Genomic DNA, 21,341 nt, shown 5'->3' on the forward strand with positions numbered 1-21,341 from the left:
GCCTCCCACCGCATTGAGGAGCCTTCTCTCACCACCCTGCTCCGCCTTCCCAGAGCAGCTCCGAAGAGAACAGGTGGTAAGCATTCTGAGATCTTCAGAGAGAGGCAGGGCTGCTGTAACCCAGAGCATTAGAACTGGAAGGGGCCCAAGGGGTGATGTAGTCTGTGCCTTGTACCCCACTCCTGCATTGGCCCTGGGCAGCAGCAGCTTCAGATCAAGGGGGAGGCTTGCCCCTAATTGTTACACTCAGTGATGATTATGAAGTCAGCTCATTGCACCCCCATCCCATGCTAACTAAGGGTGGGTCCACTGCCCCCAGTTTCTCTCTGCTTCCTGTCAGCTGCGTAGTGACAGCTGTGGTCCCAAACAAATGAGATGGCATCAGAGACGCTGAGTAAAGTGGGAGATGAGGAGGAAGCCATGCTGAAGAAGGAAACCCTTAACGTTCTGAATGCACTCAATCAAATGCCGAAGCCCTTTCCAAACCCCAAGTCTATGAACAGGACCGTCGCTACCAAAGGACTCCCACTTTCCGCAAGGGGCAGTTTGGTTAACTTCTTGCAGGAAGATACCATCAACCTACTGTAAGACACAAGTCTTTCCTCCTTTCTAAGGCCAGAGCGGAGGGGTGGGGAGAGGGGACTGAAGAAGCAATGATGCTTTCTTGACCTGTCACGAGGAAGGACTCCCCAGGAAGAGCACACGTGTAGGCTGCACTATGGAATCCTGAGGCTTGGAGGCCTCCGGCTCCAGAAGGCCTGGGATTAGTCAGAGCTTTGTGGACGGTACTTCTCCTCCTGCTCTGTCCAGCTATGGTCCTCACCACTCCCACACACCCCATGCAGACACCCCCTTCCACTCCCCGATGGCACCTCTTCCTCATTCTCCCTTTCGGTACCTTTGCCTGCCTATGTCCCCCCAGTAGTCTGCCTGCCTTCAGCCTGAAGTTTACTGTACCTCCTCAGTGATTCTGGGTTCTCTTTAGCTCCTTCCGCAAAACTCTGAGCACCTGTCAGGCGTCTGACCTGATGTCAAGTTCTGGGAATGCAGAGCTGAAGAACACACCATCTGCCTTCCAGGAGCTCTCTGCCGTGTGTGTGTGTGGGGGGGGGAGGATGTTAGGCAAGAAGCAAGAGTAATACAGCATGGTCTGTGCTACGAGACACCTTGAAGAACCAGAGGGGGCTGTCACTGTCTTGAAATTCTTAGTAATTTTGAGGAAGGCACCCCACAAAAGATGTAGCTGGTCTTGATTACATGAAAGGGATATGGTGTCCAGTCCCTAAGGGACCTGTAAGTAAGCAGGGATGGCTAAAGTGACAGATGCCTATAGGAAATGTCATCGTGTGGTAGGAAAATTTTGGGCTAGGAGCCCAAGTTCAAATCCAAGTTCTACCACTTACATATATGACTGTAGACAAGTTAATTAAGATCAGGGACCTTCGGTCCCTCATTTGCAAAATGGGGCGAACACCCATCCAGCAGGGCTGTCGTGAAGATCATAAAAATTTTTGTCTAGCATATAGCTCAATGCTTAGCTGCTTTCTGTGTCCACATCATCACTGCTGTTTTGTGAGGGGTTTTTGGTGTGTGTGTTTTTAAAGATTTATTTATTTATTTATTTTTATTTTAGAGAGGGAGAGTGAGAGCAAACATGAGTTGGGGGAGAGGGGTAGAGGGAGAGAGAGAATCTCAAGAAGACTCCCCACTGAGCAGGGAGCCCGATGTGGGGCTTGATCCCATGACCATGAAATCATGACCTGAGCCGAAATCAAGAGTCAGACCCTTAAGTGGGTGATGGACATTAAGGAGGCCCCGTGATGTAATGAGCACTGGGTGCTATACAAGACTGATGAATCACTGACCTCTACCTTTGAAACTAATAATACGCTATCTGTTAATTAATTGAATTTAAATTTTAAAAAAGTCAGATGCTTAACTGACTGAGCCACCCAGGCGCCCCAGCACTGCTGTTTTGAATAAGTGAATATAAAATAGAGATTCATGGGGCACCTGGCTGGCTCAGTCTGTAGAGCTTATGACTCTTATCTTGGGGTTGTGAGTTCAAGCCTCACCTTGGGTGTAGACAGTAGTTTAAAATTTTAAAAAAATCTTTAAAAAAATAAATAAAATAGAAATTCATTAGGACAATCTGAAGTATAAATGACATCAATACTCAGACTCTCCAGCCTGCAAAGGACCTTGATGAGGGAGTCATCTATGCCAAATGTTTACCAAAAGCTAGCCTAGGAGCTTTGGGCTGATCAGGATTTCTCAGGGGTCAGAGAAATTCAAGAAAAATTTGACCCATCCCGTCAACCATGAAACCAGTGGCAGGCCTGGAGTGAGGGATCCGGGGGTGTGTATTGGTTGTTGGATCTGGCCAGAGAAGCTAGGGAAATGGGGTAGGAAGCAGAGGAGAGGAGCCAGAGGCAGGTGGGAGCTGTGTAGCATGGGACCCAGGAGATCTGGGTTCTAATTCCAACTCTGCCTCCAATTCACCATGTGACCTTGGTCAAGGTGCTTGGTCCCTAAAGGCCCAGTGACGGCTTTTGCTATGCCACTGCTCTTCAAACTGTGGGCTGTGATCCATTAATGGGTTAGGAACTCATTCCAGGTAATGGAGACCAGGTTATAAAATTGAAATAAAAGAATAGAAAATTCCAGGGGTGGGGCGCCTGGGTGGCACAGCGGTTAAGCGTCTGCGTTCGGCTTGGCGTGATCCCGGCGTTATGGGTTCGAGCCCCACATCAGACCCCTCCGCTGGGAGCCTGCTTCTTCCTCTCCCACTCCCCCTGCTTGTGTTCCCTCTCTCGCTTGCTGTCTCTATCTCTGTCAAATAAATAAATAAAATATTTAAAAAAAAAAAAGAAAAGAAAATTCCAGGGGTGCCTGGCTGGCTCAGTTGGAGGAGTGTGCGACTCTGATTTTGGGGTTGTGAGTTCAAGCCTCACACTGTAGAGATTATTTAAATAAATAAAACTTTTAAAAAATTCCAGCGCATATCACACATAGAGTTAAGTGCTGGTTTGTGGAATGTGTTTAAGTTTTTTTTTTTTTAAGATTTTATTTATTTATTTTAGAGATAGGGATAGAGAGAGAGAGTGCACACGAGCGGGGGGAGGAGTGGAGGGAGAGGGACAAGCAGACTCTGCTCTGAGCACAGAGCCTGATGTGGGGCTTGATCCCCCGGCCCTGAGATCATGACCTGAACTGAAATCAAGGGTTGGCTGCTTAACCCACTGAGCCACCCAGGCGGTCCGTGTTTTAGTGTTATGTGTATGTTTAAGTATACTAGGTAATATGTATTTCTTACTTTGGGTCAAGGTAAAAAAGAGATTCAAAAGCCAAACTTTTTGGATTCTGTACTTTATCAGTTAAAAAAAAAAAACGGTGAGGAAACACATACAAGGTTTTTCTTTGTAATAGCCAAGAATTGGTAAAAACACAAATATCCATATAACGAAAAACGTACAACCGTTAAAATTACCGAACCAAAGCCACATGTATCAGTACAAACAATGTTGGAGCGCCGGCTCCATTGGTGGAGTGTGCAACTCTTGGTCTCAGGGGTTAAAAATAAAATCTTTTTAAAAACTAAATAAAATTTAAAAAAACAATGGGGAGTTAAAAAAAAAATGAGCTGCTGGTGAAGATATATTGGATGAGACCATTTATTTATATGAAGTTTTAAAATATGCAAAATAACAGTAGGTGTTGCTGGGGCGCCTGGGTGGCACAGCAGTTAAGCGTCTGCCTTCGGCTCAGGGCGCGATCCCGGCGTTATGGGATCGAGCCCCACATCAGGCTCCTCTGCTATGAGCCTGCTTCTTCCTCTCCCATTCCCACTGCTTGTGTTCCCTCTCTCGCTGGCTGTCTCTATCTCTGTCAAATAAATAATAAAAAATCTTTAAAAAAATTAAAAAAAAAACAGTAGGTGTTGCTTAAGGATAGCAGACATCGCTCACAAACCTACAGGGACCCACGTGTAATGATAAACACACAACCTGAGATGTGCAGCGCTGGTCACTGCGGACTGGGGGAGTGCGAAGTGAGGCGGATGACAGAAGCGCCCAGCGGGCTTTAGCTGTACTGGTGAGGCTGTCATTCTGAAATTGGACAGTGGCCAAGTGGAAGCTTAATATATCATTCTTTGTTTTCTCACTTTGTCATATATTCCTTTCGTTTTTTTCCCAGTTTTATTGAGATATAATTGGCATATAACGTCATATCCGTGTAAGGTGTACGACACGATTTGATACGTGTGTGGTGACATGATTGCCCCAGTACGTTCTGTTTCCATCTGTCACCACACAGTTACAGATTTGCCTCTTGTGATAAGAACTTTGAAGATCTGCTCTCTTAGCAAGTTTCAAATAGACAATATAGTATTAACAATATTATCATACTGTATAGTATGTCCCCGCTAATGTATCATTCTTGATTATCTTATGTAAGTCTAAAATATTTCATAATTTAACAGATTTAGAATGGAAGGAAAAGTTTTTGAGCATTTACCCCAATATATGTAAGTCTAGCTGTACGACTGGTAATTTTACATGCCACGTATTAATATTGTTAAATGTTAGAAAATCTAAGTAAATAAATTAGTAATTACTGTTGAACAGTAGAAGTAAATACGAGTAAAGCTTAATTATTTTTCTTTCAGATACTTTTAGATATTTTTCCATACCCCGCTAGGCTGGCTGGGGCATTCCCTGGGGGTATTTGCACCCCACTTCGGAAGGAGGACTTAGGGTTTGAGCGGTGTTTCTCAAATTGTAGTTCTCCTAATACATGCCTCAGAATTGTCTAAAGATCTTATTAAAGATACTTTAGCAGGGCCGCCAGGGTGGCTCAGATGATTAAGCATCTGCCTTCAGCTCAGGTCACGATCTCCAGGTCCTGGGATCAAGCCCCATGTTAGGTTCCCAGCTCAGCGGGGAGTCTGCCTCTCCCCCTGCTTGCGTTCTGTGTCTTTCAAACGAATAAATAAAATTAATTTTTAAAAAAGATACTTCAGCAGCTTCCCCAGTCCCATCCCAAAGCGGGGCAGGGACTAGGAATCTGCATTTTTCAGGAAGTGCCCTGGTGGGTTTGGTGCCCTGGTCCAGGGTGCCGAGGTTCCTGAGCTATTCAGAAGCAGCTGGGGATTCTGGCAAGTTGGGCGCAAGGCCTGCCTTGGGGAGCTCCCCGGCTGCATGGGCTGGGGTGACCTCCTCCCGTGGCCTCATGGGTCTCCCTCCCGCTCAGGAAGCCGATGCCAGTGGAGGACTCTGAATTCAGCTCGGACGACAGCAGCATCTCCCCCATCTCATCCACCTTGCTGAACCCCATCAAACTGGCTGTGACCCAGCCCAACAGCAGCTTCTTCGCAGGGATACTGGAGGGCGAGCTGAACAAACTCCGCTTCTCCTCGATGGGCAAGGATGCCGAAAAGAGGGACCTGGCCCTCTGCCCCCACCAATCGAAGTCCCAAATCGCCCCTGGGGGCCTGCTGGACCTTGACAACCCCGAGCTGGACACAGACACCTCCTCGACCCCCTCAGAGTCCTCTGTGGTCATGGACGTGCCGGAGGCGCCCTTCATCTGTGAGCACACCGTCAGCGATTGCACGGCTGTGGTATGTTTTCCTCTTGCGCACGCAGTGCAGGCTCCCTGGGTGCCCCCGTGTGCCAGGCACGGAGCCGAGCGCCATAGGGAGTGTGAAGACGCCTCCCCCCTGCATCCTGACCCACAGCTCCAGGCTCAGGAGAGAGGCCCTGTCTGTAAAGAGCTCCAGTGCCAGCTGGAATGGGTGCAGTGCTATGGGAAGAGCTCAGACCAAGTGCCACCGGGAATTCAGAGGGAAAGAAACAGGACTTCCGGGTGCAGGATTAAGCTTGGTGGCTTTGGTAACATTTGAGCTGAGACACAGAGGTAGGCTTTAAACATCCAGGGATGGGACAATGGCATTCCACGGAGGGGCTGACACGAGCAACGCCTCACAGGTGGGAAAATGTGGGAGCAACAGCCAGGTCCCAATCCAGGGCTTCACGCACTTTCTTTGCCTGCAGATCCAATCATCTTGTTAAAAATGAGACGCCCGGGCCTCATCCCTAGAGATTCTGACTCAGTAGGTCTGTGGGGCCTGAGCATTTGCACTGCTAACAAATTCCCAGATGGGGCCGATGGTCCATGGGCCCCATGTTGAATAGTGCTTTTCTAGAGTCCAGGACAGGGAACAGAGGGGGAAGTCAGTCCGAGTCGTTTTTTCAGAGGCCCTGCAGTGTTAGGCTACTGTATAGATTTCTCCCTAAGCGGCAGAGAACAGCTTTTGCAAAGCTTTCTATCCGGCAGTGGATGGAATTTGAGCTGTATTTTAGGAAGATCAATCTGGAAGTCCCAGATGAGCAGTGTCGCTCCCAGTGTGGTTCTCAGACCACCAACAGCACCAGCATCAGATGGCAAGAGCTCCACCTTGGGCCTACCGCATCAGACTGTGGGGGCCAGCGATCTGTCTTAACGAGCCCTCTAGGGTATTCTGACGCACACCCAAGTTTGAGAACCACTGGCCTAGATGGAGGGGAAACTGGGATGGAAGACCAGACAGGGCAGCAGGGCCAGGAATCTGCAGTGTTATAAAAACTCCGTGAGCTACTGGTTTGAATGTTGGCTCTGGCACTTTGTGTGACCCCAGGCCAGCCACTCGCCTTCTCTGAACCTGTAACGTCATCTGCGATGAGCAAGGCAGACAGGATGATCTCTAAGGGCCCTCTCAACTGGTCCAGAAGAACTATGGGATGGGGGTACACTCTGAGGTGGGTGGGGCTGCCCAAGGAGAGTCACCTATGCTGGGGGCCGGTGGAGGGCCTTGCACCTTCCACCAGCCCTGCCTCGGCCCCGGGAGGGGCAGGGGATGCGAGTGGGGCACTCAGACCCATGGCTGGGGGTGGCAGGGGAGGGGAGGACAGCCTGGAGCAGGTCTGAGGAAACCTGGCGGTGGGGTGGGGGCTCTCTTCCCCTAGATTTCCTGGACCTATGCCCTGGGCAAGCAGCAGGTCAGCTTCTACCAGGTCCTGTTTGCAGGAGGTGGCCAAGACAAATGACAACGAGCCACCCAAGGCAAAGAATCGCCCGTGGATCTTCAACAAGATCTTGGGCACCACCGTCAAGCTGATGGAGCTGAAGCCTAACACGATTTACTGCCTCACCGTCCGTGCGGCCAACACAGCTGGGGTGGGGAAGTGGTGCAAGCCATACAAAGTGAGCCCTGGGAGACGAGAGAGCCGGGGTGGGGGGTGGGGGGCTGGGGCAGGGAGAGAGGTCTGTGTGAGCAGAGGTTTTGGAGGCTGGGGATACCCCGATGCCCCCACGGCTCCTCTTCCTGCTGGCTGTCTTTCTGCCTGGGAGAATGAGCATGAATTCCAGGCTGCTTTCTTCTGGGCGGTTGCAGGTTAAGCCCTTCTGGGGCCCACTCGGGATGCAAACTAATCTATTCACGAGCGCCTCTGTCATGTTCAGCTTCCAATGCCGTTAGCCTCGGGATTCTTTACCTCAGTACCAAGAATTGTGAGCGGGCCAGGGAGTGAAGGGCATTGAGGGAAACACAGGGAAGAGGCGAAAGGGGGTCAAAGAAGGGAAGGGAGGTGGGCAGGGGCATGGGGGGAGGCCTGAGGACAGACAGCCCTGGGGTTGGAAACCCCACACACCAGGGAAGGCACAGGCTCATACCTGTTTCGGGTGCCCGTGAGCAGGTGGTAAGGCTATCCAAGACCCCATCTGGCAAACAGAGTTGAGCTAGGGTTAGGTCTGGGAAGAAATTCTGAGGGGTTTTGTTTTATTTCAGTTTGCAACAGTGGCCACCGACTTGAACAGCTTCCCTGAGAACAACCCCATCCAGATCACCGTGCAGCGCAAGGAACCCCAGAGGAAAACCGTGTCCATCGGGCTGGAAGACATGCGGAAGCTCGAAGATCTGGAATACCTACTTCCCTACTAAGGAGGGCCCTAGGAAGCCTCTTGTCTACCTTCAGCTTCAGCCCAGGGCTCTCAGGAACCAGAATCGTGAGATGGAACCACCAGCACCATGCCAGGGAACTGCTGACCAGCCCCGCCCCGGGCCCTGGTGGCGGTGGTTCCCAAACTCCACCCCTGGGTTGGGGCCAAGGCTAGATAAGAGCTCCACTCACCTGGAGATGCCAGAGGCCAGGTCACCTCCGCCACTGCCCACAGCTGCTAGGCATCCCCCTCCCCAGATTTGGGCTGGGTCTAGATCCCTCATTAAAGCACTGCAGGTCACCCAGCACCCCGAAATCTGCTTCATGCCGACAGCAGGGCCGGCTGCCATCCACCTTCCTAGCTTCTGCCAGGACCGGGAGTCCAAGCTGGGGGGTAGTGGCATGGAACACAAGGGTGGCAGGGCAATGGGATCCTATCCCCGCCTACGGCCTGGTTCTGCCAACATCATCCCTTTCCCCGTGCAAGGAAGAAAGGTTACTCAAAGACCAGGGAAAACAGCAATGCTGGACAGAGGTGGTGGCAGCCTGCGGACTGTCAACATCAGACTCGAGCTCTGGAAGGACGGTGTAAAGTGCAGTTTGGGGGCGCGGTCTGCTTTCCTTCTGGTTTTTCCTAGATGTGAGCACACGGACAAACCGTTTAAGCTTCCCGGGCTGATTCAGGGACGCGAGAACCCTACAAGCACGACTGCGGGGTCACGGTGAGGATCGCGTGAACACACCGCGGGACTCAGCAGTCGGCACCCCCCTGCGCCCCCATTTGCCCTTCGAGCACAGTGTGGGGAGGGGGTGGGGAGGAAGGAAGATGGGAGGTACAAGATGTTAGAAAGGCCGTGGCCCTGAGTGGTCCCTACAAGGACAGTGCACAATCCACCCTGAGCAGATCACCTGAGCATCGAAACAGCAGAAAGTGGGGGCAGGATGCTTAGAAGGCAAGATCTTGGTCAAGAGTCTGAGGACATCCGGTGGGGATTCCCTTCATTCCCTGAAAGCCCTCCTGGGGTCTCCTGACATCGTCCTGTCACACCACACCCACTGCTGCTGCAGCTGTCACCCTGCACACTGTCGCCAGAGAGCCCAGCACAGTGCTCACCGCACCGCGGGACCTCAAGAAGCGTGCTGGGTGGGAGAGGGGCAGAGGACAGCACACTCCCTGCGGTGACGAAGATGCTCTGATCTATGCCGTCTGCTAGCCTCATGCTAGTGTCGCAGGACTGCATTCCCAGCCGTCCGGGGAAACGGTGACAGCCGCATGTGGCTAGCATCTACCATACCGGACAATGCAGGCTCTGATTTTCCCCTGGCCACTATCCTGCAGCTTCAGCCAGTCTCCCCTGCCTCAGCTGGCCTCTCCCTCGTAGGCACAGGGGAAAGAGAAGGAAAACAACTTCCAGGTCAGTAGGGTTTCGGTGCAGCCCAGAGGGAAGGGTTAGACGAACCGACTTAGCGTAGTCCTGTGGTGAGCCTTGGGATTCTAGGACAAGGAACAACAACCTGAACACACAAAATAGAAGTGATTTATTTGGTCACAGAATCTCGGGTCTGATGGCGAATAGAAAGAACATTTAGGAAAGGAAAAGGGGCAGCAGCAGGGCTCCAGTCATTGCCTGCCACCACCACCCCCCACCAGCGAGGTACAGAGTGATGGCCAAGGGCTGCGCTGACAGTCCCCTGTGACCTCTGCTCTCCTGCTCTGGGGAGGGACCTCACTGGGGGCTGTCCAAAGGCGGCAGGCCATGCTCGTTTGCAGCATCACCGCCCGGGCCTTTGGTCTGTGTCAGGGCAGGCAGCTGGCAGCGGCACGTCCAGGCGGGGGTCCCAGAGACCTTGGGATTTCTCACCTCCTCCATCTGTGCAGAAGGGGAGGGAAGAGCATGGGGATCCCATCTTGGGAAAGGGAGGCTGCTGTATCATCCCAGGAGCCCACGACGGGGGAGAGCTTGTGGTTCACTCAGTCACCACGAGCCTGGCTACCATCTCTGCTCTAGCTACCCACACTCAGGTGAGGCACCCACTGCCTGCCCCGGCCAAGACCTCATCCCCCGGGCTGGCTGCTCGGATGTCCACCAGGGTCATCTAACGGCAAACAACGACATTCTTCACATGTACGCATGCTTCAGCTGCCCAAGTGTGTTCACCGCCTATCTCTGATCATCCTGTCTACTTAGGCTTGGTAACTCCCAGGAAGCAGGTGAACCGCGCTCTCCGAGACTGCACAGTGAGAGCCAGAGCCAGGAGTGCCTCTTGCTGGAGGGCCCCTGGGCTTGCCCGCTGGAGAGCACCGTCAGGGTCTCCCATATTCCCTGTGATTCCACACCCTCCCTTTTTAACCACTGAGAGAACCTGGCACCACACACGGTCTTAGGCCCCTGGAGAGCCCTTGGAATTCTCCACCAGAAGGGAAAGGTGCAAAGAGTGACTGACATAAGGGCAGGAGAGCCAAGCACAGACTCACATCCGGAGGCATCTGTCCTTCCCACCACTTGCCACCCTCTGACCATCTGGACTCCAGTCGACGGCATATACCTAAACCGAGGTGGGGGTTGGGGGAGGCAGGTCAGTACGGAGGGTGGAGGGCAGGTGCGCCAGGCTTCAACCCCACCGCCCGCCCCACCTCTGCTCACAAGGGTCGGCCATACCTCATCTGCGTGGCCTGGCAGGTCTGTGGCCAGCTTCTGGGCCTTCACATCCCACACCTTCAGTGTGCTGTCACTGCTGCCGCTGACCAGGAGCCGGCTATCGGCTGACCACGCAATCTGGTACACAGCAGCCACGTGGCCACGCAGGGAAGCCAGGTACCTGGGCCAGGAAAAGGTGATGATGGGTATTAGGTCTTCAAACACGTCTGAAGGGGCCCCTACGCCCACAGCAGTGGTTCTCAACCTTAGCGGCACATTAGAATTGCCTGGGAACGTTTACAAAATCTCACTGCCTAGCCTCTACCCCAGTGTAATCATTACCAAGGTCATAACGGTTTTATAAAACTTTTCCAAATGAGCTGCCTCTGGGAGGCCTCTTGCCAGGCCTCCGTACCTGGACAACTCTGCATGACTTAGAATCCAACGGAGCCACCTGCTTAGCCCATCTGTCCGATATCCCCCTAACACAAGTTGCCTGCTGGCACGTGGCATTGAATAATAGTGGGTCAGGCCCACCTGGAACTTCCAGATCAATACAGACTAGCTATGTCTATTTGGACAAGATTAGGCCTCTCTGAGACTCCGTTTCCTATCCCGAAAAAGAAGCACTGCCGTGTGGCCCCAGCAAGGGTTTCCCTCAACCAAACCTTTCTCTTCTTGCCAGTGACTTCGCTTCTCCCTCTGACTTAATTAACCTCAAGGCCATGGTGCGTCATTACACCAGCGCTGCTCAGATTTCCCTGGGAGCAGAATCACCCGGTGAGGATTCACACGGTCTGGGGTGGGGCCCGAGGCTCTGCACCACTATCGAGCTCCCAGATGACGCCGCAGCTGCTGGTCTGGGGACCACACTTCGAGGAGGGCCGGGATATGACTACACCTCAAACCTACACTTGTGCCGCATGCCTGGCCGTCTTAAGATCATTTCTCTCCTTTGATAGGAAAGGAGCCAGCATTTCAGTGCCCATTTATTGCCAGCCCTAAATATACCATCTCACTTAACCCTGGTAACGAAGCGGAGAGGTAGGGTCTGCGTATTACAAAAGAGGAAACAAAGGCTCATTATATCTAATCTTGCCAAGGCCACACAGCCAGTAAGTGGCAGAGCCAAACTCCTTCCAGAAGACTAGGGCCCTTCCTCCCCCTCCCCACGCCCCCACTCACTTGCCCGTCCTGCCGTCCCACAGTTTGACGGACTTGTCGAAGGAGGCGCTGGCGACAATGCGGGAGTCAGGGGAGAAGAGCACCTGGTTGATGAGGGCCTGGTGTCCCGTCATCCGTGCAAGGGGCTTCTTGTCCTCTGCTGGGGACCACAGGAATAGGGTGAAGTCGTCTGAGCCAGACACCAGCCTCTCTGGGCCCTGGCCCTAGGAGAGGCAGAAAGCACACGGTGTTGGACATGGCCTCAGGCAGGAGAGCCCGACCTTGGCCGCAAACACCACTGATTACCCCGCACCAGCATGAAGGCCAGCACTAGGAGCAATGAGGTCTGGCCAGCTACCAACTCACACAGGGCCTCTGGCAAGTCACTTCCCCGAAAGGAAGCTTTACGCACATGGAACAATTTCTAATCATTGTACATAATTACAAGAAAAAGCAAGGTACAGAAGAGTGTGTTTAAAAAACGAAGGATTGGGGCTCCTGGATGGCTCAGTTGATTAAGCATCTGACTCTTGATTTCGGCTCATGTCATGATCTCAGGGTCGTAGAATCGAGCCCCAAGACGGGCTTCATACTAGGTGTGGAGCCTGCTTAAGATTCTCTCTCTCCTCTGTAACCCCCCCCCAACACTCCCACTCACTCGCTCGCTCTCAAAAAGGGATTTTTTTTTTTAAAGATGTTATTTATTTATTTGACAGAGAGAGAGACAGCCAGCGAGAGAGGGAACACAAGCAGGGGGAGTGGGAGAGGAAGAAGCAGGCTCCCAGCATAGGAGCCTGATGTGGGGCTCAATCCTAGGACCCTGGGATCACACCCTGAGCCGAAGGCAGACACTTAATGACTGAGCCACCCAGACGCCCCTCAAAAAGGGGATTTTACATGTGGGTTTATATGCATTTATACATATGAAGTCTCTGGAAGGAAACACAGGATACTAGGGTACTTCCAGAACATAGGATGCTTTAGAAGGAATGGAAGGGCAACAGAGATGGGAGACTTTTTCACTACTTTTTTGTGTTCTTTGATCCTTGGACCACGTGAATGTGTTACTTTAAATAAAAAAAGAGGGGCGCCTGGGTGGCTCAGTCGGTTGAGCGAACAACTCTTGGTTTCAGCTCAGGGCATGACCTCAGGGTCGTGAGATTGAGCCTCGTGTCAGGCTCCATGCTCAGCAAGAAGACTGCTTGAAATTCTCTCTCTCACCCTCTCTACCCCTCCCCTATTTGTGCTTGCGTGTGCGTACTCTCTCTCTCTCAAATAAATAAATCTTAAAAAAAATAGAGAAAGTGCAATAAATAAGCAAATAAAGGAAACAAAATGATTAAAATGATCCCTGTGTGTTAAGATTTTAGAAGTGTAAACTAGGATTATCACGAAGAACTTTCTGGAAAAGAAACGGGGGAGGGAACTGGGTGTCTGCAGTGTTTCCAGGACCAGTGGAGGACGAGCATGGAGCCAGGCATGCTGGTGGCTGGCACACACTCACCCGCACGAGGTTGTATCGCTTCAGAGCCCTGTCTTTCAGCTCCTGCACTGTGGCCAGGTACCAGGGGGGAGAGGAGATGAGGAAGCCCATTAGAAAATCCCACGCCAATGGCGAACACCCCTGCCCATGTCCGAATCTTGCACATTAAGCCAGAGAAGCAGCTCCTTCCCAGGCAGCCCTCTCCCGCCCACTCACAGGACCCTTGGAGGTCTTGGGCGTTAACCGAGGCCTCGGCTGGCTCAAAGGCGCCTGTGCGCAGGGCGTAGTCAGTGCTGAGCGCCATGGTATTCACCCAGTGGCCGTGGCCTTGCAAAGTCCGGCACAGCACACCCTAGGGCAGAGGGAGTCAGGTCAGACACACTCCCACCCCACTCTTCACCCTAGGGACCCCCAGCTTAGCCCCAGAAGACAGTGATGCAGGACTCAGAACCAGGACCCTCGTTCATTGTGATAATCGAATCACCCCTCTGGGCTCAAGTCTCGCCTCATGTCTAAAATGAACGTGCGGGGCCAGATCATGGCTCCTAAAAGCATGTATCATAGAAAGCAAGTGAAGGACGTGGGAATACACAGGCTCCAGTCAAGGAACTCTGGGATCTGGCAGGTTCCATAAAGCTAACAGGCTTCCTACGGCAGGAACGTCCGGACTGTGCTAACGAACACCGGAACCTTCACTATCAGGGAAGCCCACCCACAGGACCCCACCGTTTCTGAAGCACCTCCCCGACCTGGAACCCAGAATGAACTGGCCAACCTGCCTCCCAGCCCTGGCATCCCGTGACCTGAGATTCCCCCAGGCTGGGTCCCGGACCCTCCCGGCTCTTACATCATGAGCCCTCCAGACTTTGATGGTGCGGTCCTGGGAGGCAGAGTAGAGAAGCCCGTCCCCTCCCCACCGGAGACAGGTGACTGACTGCGTGTGCCCGGTGAGGATGCGCTCACAGCGGCCCGCAGTCGTATCCCAGACCCGCACGCTGCCATCCTTGGAGCTGCTGGCCACGTAGCGGCACTCCGGGTTCCTGGAGTGGGGGAGACGTGACCTCGTTTCTGACCTGGCAGTGCCCACAGCACCTCCCCATGCTCAGCTCAAAGGCCAGGACAATGACAAGACAGCTTCCTGACCCCAAGATCAAGCCGCACTGCAAGGCAGCTCTCAGGCCCCATGAAAAGCAGCCCCCCCCAAACAGCAACACAGGCTCGGAACACCTGCCCCACTGCCTGCCATGCCACTACTGTTGGTCAGGCCGGCCGTCTTGCCCCCTCAGCAGGGGAGAGGACGGTTCTGAACCCCCAGCCCCTCAATCCTCCCCGGCTCTGTCAGTGTCACTTACGCATGGAGGGGCTCCCAGCTCAGGCCTGTGATCCATTTGCTGTGGCCAGCGAGGGCCCTGCCCACCTGCTTCCCTGTGCTTGGGTCCCACAGGAGAATCTGAAGGACAGAAGCTTACTCAATAACCCTCCCCGAACTGTCCCTGGGTCCACTGCCCCCAATCCATCCTTCCCTGAAGACCCCAGAACCTGATTTGACCCATCTCCTAGGAAGGGAGCCCAGAGTCCCTGCCTAGTTACCCTGACCACCACCTACCTGGCCACTCTTGCAGCCTGAGGCTAGCTTCTTGCCATCTGGGGACCAGGATATGCTAAGCACCCAGTGTCTGTGTCCTAGGAAAGCAGGGGAGGGAGAAAGGAGGGAGCACATCTATCTTGATTCTCAGTGCCTAGCAGTGGCTGGCACTCCTCGACTAGCCCTGAGTAAATGAGCAGTCGAACCAAAGGAGCAATGAGGCTTTCTAGGCAAAGGGAGAATCCACCAAAGTGCTAAAGCCATGCGTTCCACTGCACAGATAATATTTCCACTTCCTAATAATTCCTTACACGATACATGGTATAAAGCGTTTGCACACACGGCATCCCTTATAATTCTCATGATAGCTCTAAAGTATGTAGCAAGAACGATTCCCAATTTCTCAGATGATAAAACTGAAGCTTAGGGAGCACGCCCTACACACACAAGGTCACCCAGCTCGTGTGTGGTCCCCCGGCCAGAAGCATCAGCACCAGCTGGGAACCTGACATGAAAAATTCTCAGGCCACATCTCAGAACTAAGGAGACCAAAACTCTGGGGGTGGGGCCCAGCAATCTGTATGTTAACAAGTCTCCCAGGTGATTCTGATGCACGGTCAAGTTTGAGAACCACTGTGGTAGAGGATGGATCTAAGCCAGGTTCTCCTTGCTACCAGCTGTCAGCACAACCCACAACCCCACACTGACTCGCCGGTCCAGCATCTGCTTGTCTGTATATGGCCGGCTGGGTTCAAAGGTGCAGTCTCTACCTAGAAACAGGCACTGCTAACTGGCTGTGAAGGGGCTGAATCGGCTCTGGGCCTCCTCAGGAACTAAAGGGCTGAGTACATGATCGCACACCCACCACTGGGTTAAGACCCCCTATGCAGCTACCTGTGTACTGACCCTGGCATGTGAAATGCGGTGTCTCGGTGCTGAGATCCCAGAAGCGCACAGTGGTGTCTCCGGAGCCACTGGCCAGGTACCTGGGGAAGAAGAGAGGCCACCTGACCTCTGCAGTGGGGACAAGGGGTAGGGCCTACACCAGAACACTGCATATGTATGTTTCTGCTGCCTATTCAATTGTCTTCTGGGCATAGAATCTGGGGCTGGACTTTTCTCTCTCCCTTGAGAAGGAGAAACATAACACTGATACCATCTGGGAGGAGACCCCAGGCGGCCATTTCTCTCCTCTTCCTTTCTAAAAGGAATGGCCACAGCTATAACCAGGCTTGAAGCTTCTCATTATCCTCGTATGACTGCAAAAAGCAAAGAAATTCAGTTTCACAGATGACGACTTAAGTCAGAAAGTGACTTGTCTGGGTCACACAGCTAGGAAGCTTGCCACTCGGCTCTCCTGAGATCAAGTCCAGGAAGGACCCTTCCAAGGTGGGTGTCCTTCAAGACCGACCCCCGCTGGGGAAGTCCCTAACCTGCAATTTGTGCCCAGAGCTCAGGTCTAGGATAGGCAGCTTGAGATCCCGTTGATTGTAACCCCCCACCCCAGCCAGAGGCTGCACTCCCACACTCCACAATTCTGCAGCTGTCCTTACTTTCCTGTGGGGCTGAAGGCCACAGAAATGACCGCCTCGCTGTGACCTTCCAAAGAACTGGTGCAGCGGGTCACAGCACGGACCCTGAAGATGGCCTGTGGCTGGTAGATGATGTCAAGGACCTTCTCTGTCTCCACTGCCTGTGACTCCAGCGTCTTCCCCAGTGATGAGATGATCTCAGCATCGTGGACATAGAAAGCCAGTGGCAAGGGATCCTCCTGGAGGGCAACGGCAAAGGGCAACTCCTCCATCAAAGGACAGGCAGGAGCACTCCCCACTGGGCTGTGGGCAGGTGAAGCTTTATTCTTCTCAGCCACCATGCCCACTGAGCAAGGCCTTTTTTATCCTCAAAGAGTAACTACAGGACACTTACATAGTACTTTAAAATCCTTTATCTGCATCTTACAACAACCCTGGGAGGCAGGCATCAATACTCCCACTTGATAGATGAGAAAACTGAGGCTCAGGGCAGCTACAACTAATTAGCCCAATGTCCTATTGCTAAGGACAAATTCAAGTGCTTCAGAAAGAAATTTAAACTCCTGAATTAGTGTTAATATACAGAATTATGCAGCAAACCACCACACCATGCCCTACAATGTGTAAGAAGCATCCAAAAAACTGGTTGAAAATGCAGACTCTGGGGGCACCTGGATGGCTCAGTCCGTTAAGCGGCTGCCTTTGGCTCAGGTCATGAACCCCACTTCTCCCTCTGCCCCTCTCCTTGCTTGTCAGCTCTCTCTCAAATAAATATAAATAAAATCTTAAAAAAGGAAAGAAAGAAAATGCAGACTCTGCTTCACTCCCCGAGTCTTGTAGTAAATCTGGGGTGGGGGTCCAAGTACTATATTTTTAAGCCCCTAACCCCACCAGAGGGCAGCATTTTGATAAACACTGGCTTAGAAGAGCAAGGGTTTCGAAGCTGACATTTGGGTTCCAATTGCAAATCTCCCACCCACCGCGGAGCATCGCACGAGTAACTGAATGCCTCTGGGCCACCCTGTAAAACGGGGATATTAAAGAGGAGCTGTGTCGAGGAATTTGACGATGCACCCAATGCGTTCAAAATGCGGTCTCTCTCCCCAGATGGACCCTGACGCTCGGCGCGCAAAGCGCTGTCACACTGATTAGATCTCCTGACCCTCCCCCGAAGTAGGTGGCCCTGCCACGGACGAGACGCCAGGGTGGTTCATCCGCCGTCGCTGGGCACTGGGACCCCCGAACCCCACACTTTGGGTCTCCCGCTCCCCTGAGGGCCGGACCAGGGCAGGGCCGCCCGCCCAGCGGGGGTATGAGGGACCGCCCGGGCCGCCGCTCACCTGGGCCAACAGCGCGTTGCACACGAGCTGCAGCTTGTCCGGGGTGATGTCCACGGGCACGTCGAACGGGGAGCCCAGCAGCTGCCCGCCCTCATCCTGGAACTGCACCAGCAGCCGCTGCACGTCGCACGCCGCCGCCTCGCCCTGCGCCCACAAGGGCGGGGGTCAGTCACTCCGGCCCACCGGAAAGCCCCCACCGCCGCCTCTCTCTGGCCCCGGGGACCCCGGACCCGAGCGCCCCCGCCCGCACTCACGCACACCCACCTCCGCAGCAGCCGCCGCCATCCCGCGTCCCCACGTGGAGGAGAAAGACTCCGGCGGGAAGGAGCGCCGCCCCCGGGGTCGCGCGGCGCGTCATCCCGTGACATCGCCCTCTGGTGTGGCGGAGGGGAAGTGTCACGCCGTGCCCGGCCCCGCGCAGCCCTGGGCGTACCTGGTACCCACCTCCCCAGCCTCCTCTTGGACAGGTGGCCGTCGCCCCATTCATTCCCTCCCAGTGCCGTGCAGGATGCAAACGGCCTTTTTTCTCTGTAGAACGGGGATTCTTGCCCCACTTCATAGATGGGGGAAATTGAGGCTCTGAGGGGTTAACTGATTTTCCCCAAACTCAGAGACAGGAAACGGTGGAAGACTGAATTGGCTTGGCTCTGGGCGGCAGCAGCCTTGCAGGGGCGGCTTACAAAACCAGAGCCTGTTGGCTTGAAGGCAGAAATTATTATTTTAAAAAATGGATCACATCGATTCATAATTCTTGAGTACAAAAGCAAAAAGTGTCTACAGTTTTCAACACTGTAAAGCAGTAACAACAATGATGAGAATGAGAGCAACGTGTTAGGGATTGTTCTAAGTGCTTTATACATGTACCTCATGTAATCCTCACAAAAACCCTCCTGTCAAAACAAACAAAAAACAAAACGAAAACCCTTCCATGCCCACGTTACAGATGAGGAACTGAGGCAGAGACTGGCTAACAGGAGGGCTCTCACGAGAAACCTGGGATCTTCTTTGAAGCTCTGCCCACATCCTGGGGGTCTCAAGCTCTGCCAATCTGGCCTCCCTAACCTGTCCCGAGTCTGTTCTCCCCATCTCCTCTCTCCACTGGGCTGAGTCACTGTGATTGTCTACAATAGCCTCTTGACTGGCCTCACTGTTTCCATTCTTGCCTCTTCCCACGCGTTCTCCACACTGACGTCTTCAAACCAAAGGGTAATGTTTTCAAACCAAAGATCTGGTCTGTCACTGTCCACCCTAAAACCCGACAGTGGCTCCCATTAGAAGCAGGACAAAGGTCAAACTCCTTATGATGCTCCGCTCAGCCTTACTTCCTCTCCATCCACTCCTCACTCTCTAAGATCAGATTCTTCTGGCTTTTTCTTCGTTCTTCCAAAGCATAACTCTTCTTGCCTTTGTACTTGCAGATTTCTCTGTCTGGAACTCTTATGGATTGAATTGTATCTGCACCCTCCCCCCATTCATAAGTTGAAGCCCTAACCACCAGGGTCATTGTATTTGGAGATAGAGCCTACCTTGGAGTAATAAAGACTAAATGAGGTCATAAGGGTAGAGCCCTAGTCCAACAGGATTGGTGTCCTTATAAGAGGAGGAAGAGATACGAGATACCTCTCCTGCTCTTCCTCCTTCTCTCTCTCTCTCTCTCTGCCCCATGCCCCCTCCTCACACAGGGAAGAGGCCATGTGAAGACAGTGAAAACGCGCCATCTACAAGCTAGGAAGAGAAGCCTCACCAGAAACCAGTGTTGATGGCACCTTGATCTTAAACCTCTAGACTCCGGAACTGTGAAAAAATATGCTTATTTTTCAAAAATTTCACTTATTCAAGCCACTCTGCCTGTAGCATTTTCTTACAGCAGCCTGAGCAGACGAAGACAGGAGCAATTCCTCATTCTTCAGGTCTTGCCTGAAATATGCATGCATTCATTCAACAAATGTCTCTGCCAGACATTGTTCTAGGAACTCTGTTTTAACTCATTTAATCATTTGCTCAGGAAACCTTCTCTGAAACAACGCTATGTTTCCCCATTGTGCGTTTTCAAAATATCCTGGTATTCTTTGTATTTAGAAATCACAGGTCCATGGAATGATTTCATCCATTCATCCAATGAATATCGTTGAGCCCTAGTGTACACACTGTGATAGCCCCTTGAAATATGTAAGTGAACAAAATAGACACAAATCCTTGTCCTCACAAGTGGTCTCAGCTTCCACTGTCATTCACACTTCCTGGTACACAGTAGATGCCTAAGAATTGCTTGGGGTGTGAATTACTGAATCAGGACTTTTTTGCTATGTTTTTTTAAGATTTTATTTATTTATTTGACACAGAGAGAGAGAGAGAGAGAGCGTGCACAAGCAGGGGGAGCAGCAGCCAGAGGAAGAAGCAGGCTTCCCGCCAAGCAGGAAGCCTGATGTGGGACTCGATCTCAGGACACCAGGATCATGACCCGAGGCAAAGGCAGATGCTTAACCACCTAAGCCACCCAGGTGTCCCTGAATCAGGATTTGAATCTAAGGTCCCTTGGACCTAGTCAGACAACTTGAGTTTTCTGCCAGTTGCAGGATCATTCATCACATAACTTCGTTGCTACAGAGAGCTTGCCCCCATAAAGGGGCTCAGGGTTTAGGACACCACGATGGCAGGGAATCCCTCCCTACATTCATTCATGTATTTATTCAGTCAACAAACATGCATCAGACAAATACGCATCAGGGCTGTGCCCTGGGTCCACAGGCGCAGAACTTGTCCAAGGTCACAGCTGTGTCCAAGGTTACAGATCGAGGAGCAGAATCCAGTGTAGGTGACCCACCTATGCTTTTTCTGCAATGCACTTCTCTGCCCTGGTCAGGTAGGTTTGAAGATATATGCGGGGAAGGGCCAGAAGAAATGCGGTAAGTGAAGAAAATCATCAGCATAGAGACACTATCCATTAGTCCATTCATTCATTGAGGAGACCCGCATTGGGCAGTGACTCTGCCAGGCTCTGTGCCAGGGTGGAGAGGGTGAGGGGGTGATGGCCAAACTGCATAAGATGCTGTCCCTTGTTCTTGCCCCCTCGGAGGGAGCCCACAACCCAGGCTTGGAGATCCTGGAAGGCAAGAGTTCTGAGTCCAAGTAAAAACAGACTCAAATTTGTCTCAGGAACTCTCAGTCAGATGGGGAGAAACTAGTCCTGCCCCAGGGGAGACCTGCTGAGCTGGTGAAAACAGTTCTTGCCCCAGGAAGACCCCCTTCTGATGTGGGAGACTTAGTTTGCCTGGAGAGGTCCCAGGGAAATGGGGAGGGGCAGTACAGTCCTTGGGCTCAGGGAATTCCCGGACTGACCCAGCTCTTGCCAAGGAGAAGACTATAGTCTAGTTGGGGACATGCAGAGCCCATCATCAGGGAGCTCCCAGTCTGATGGGAGAGGTAGACTGAATGCCTCCACCCCAGACAGATGGTGGGTGCAGAAGGTGTGAAACAAAAACACTGAAACAAATCACCCACTTGCACCAAACCGAGTTTGCAAGCCCCTCTGTCTTTCTGAAAAGGAAGGATATTTTCAACAATGATTGCTGGAGGGGTAGGGGACTTGTGGGCAAGTGGAAGAGGGGAAGGAACTCTC

General features: G+C 52.5%; 2 protein-coding genes across 3 annotated transcripts; one reads left to right on the forward strand and one right to left on the reverse strand.

Annotated features, from left to right (window-relative positions):
• The first annotated feature begins 314 nt into the window (after positions 1-314).
• Positions 315-7,981, forward strand: FNDC8 (fibronectin type III domain containing 8). Its single transcript, XM_034640821.1, is given in 5 exon segments — positions 315-584; positions 5,254-5,623; positions 7,008-7,061; positions 7,063-7,245; positions 7,829-7,981. Coding segments are annotated over 5 exon segments (969 nt in total). The 5' UTR covers positions 315-375.
• A 1,514-nt stretch (positions 7,982-9,495) lies between these two features.
• Positions 9,496-18,057, reverse strand: NLE1 (notchless homolog 1). 2 transcript variants are annotated; one of them, XM_011230324.3, is made up of 13 exons: positions 17,987-18,057; positions 17,723-17,866; positions 16,404-16,621; positions 15,757-15,836; positions 14,872-14,948; positions 14,618-14,715; positions 14,113-14,305; positions 13,482-13,617; positions 13,287-13,333; positions 11,804-12,006; positions 10,640-10,799; positions 10,456-10,526; positions 9,496-9,850 (listed from the first exon to the last, which is right to left on the reverse strand). In XM_011230324.3, the coding sequence occupies exons 1-13, from the start codon at positions 18,005-18,007 to the stop codon at positions 9,838-9,840; spliced, it is 1,461 nt and encodes a 486-aa protein (XP_011228626.1). In that variant the 5' UTR covers positions 18,008-18,057; the 3' UTR covers positions 9,496-9,837. The 2 variants fall into 2 exon arrangements, with proteins under 2 accessions (XP_011228626.1, XP_034496711.1); XM_034640820.1 differs by having other exon boundaries at positions 15,745-15,836.
• Positions 18,058-21,341: the final 3,284 nt, after the last annotated feature.

The sequence above is a fragment of the Ailuropoda melanoleuca genome, chromosome 13 (genome assembly GCF_002007445.2).
Source record: "Ailuropoda melanoleuca isolate Jingjing chromosome 13, ASM200744v2, whole genome shotgun sequence".
Lineage (NCBI taxonomy): Eukaryota > Metazoa > Chordata > Mammalia > Carnivora > Ursidae > Ailuropoda > Ailuropoda melanoleuca.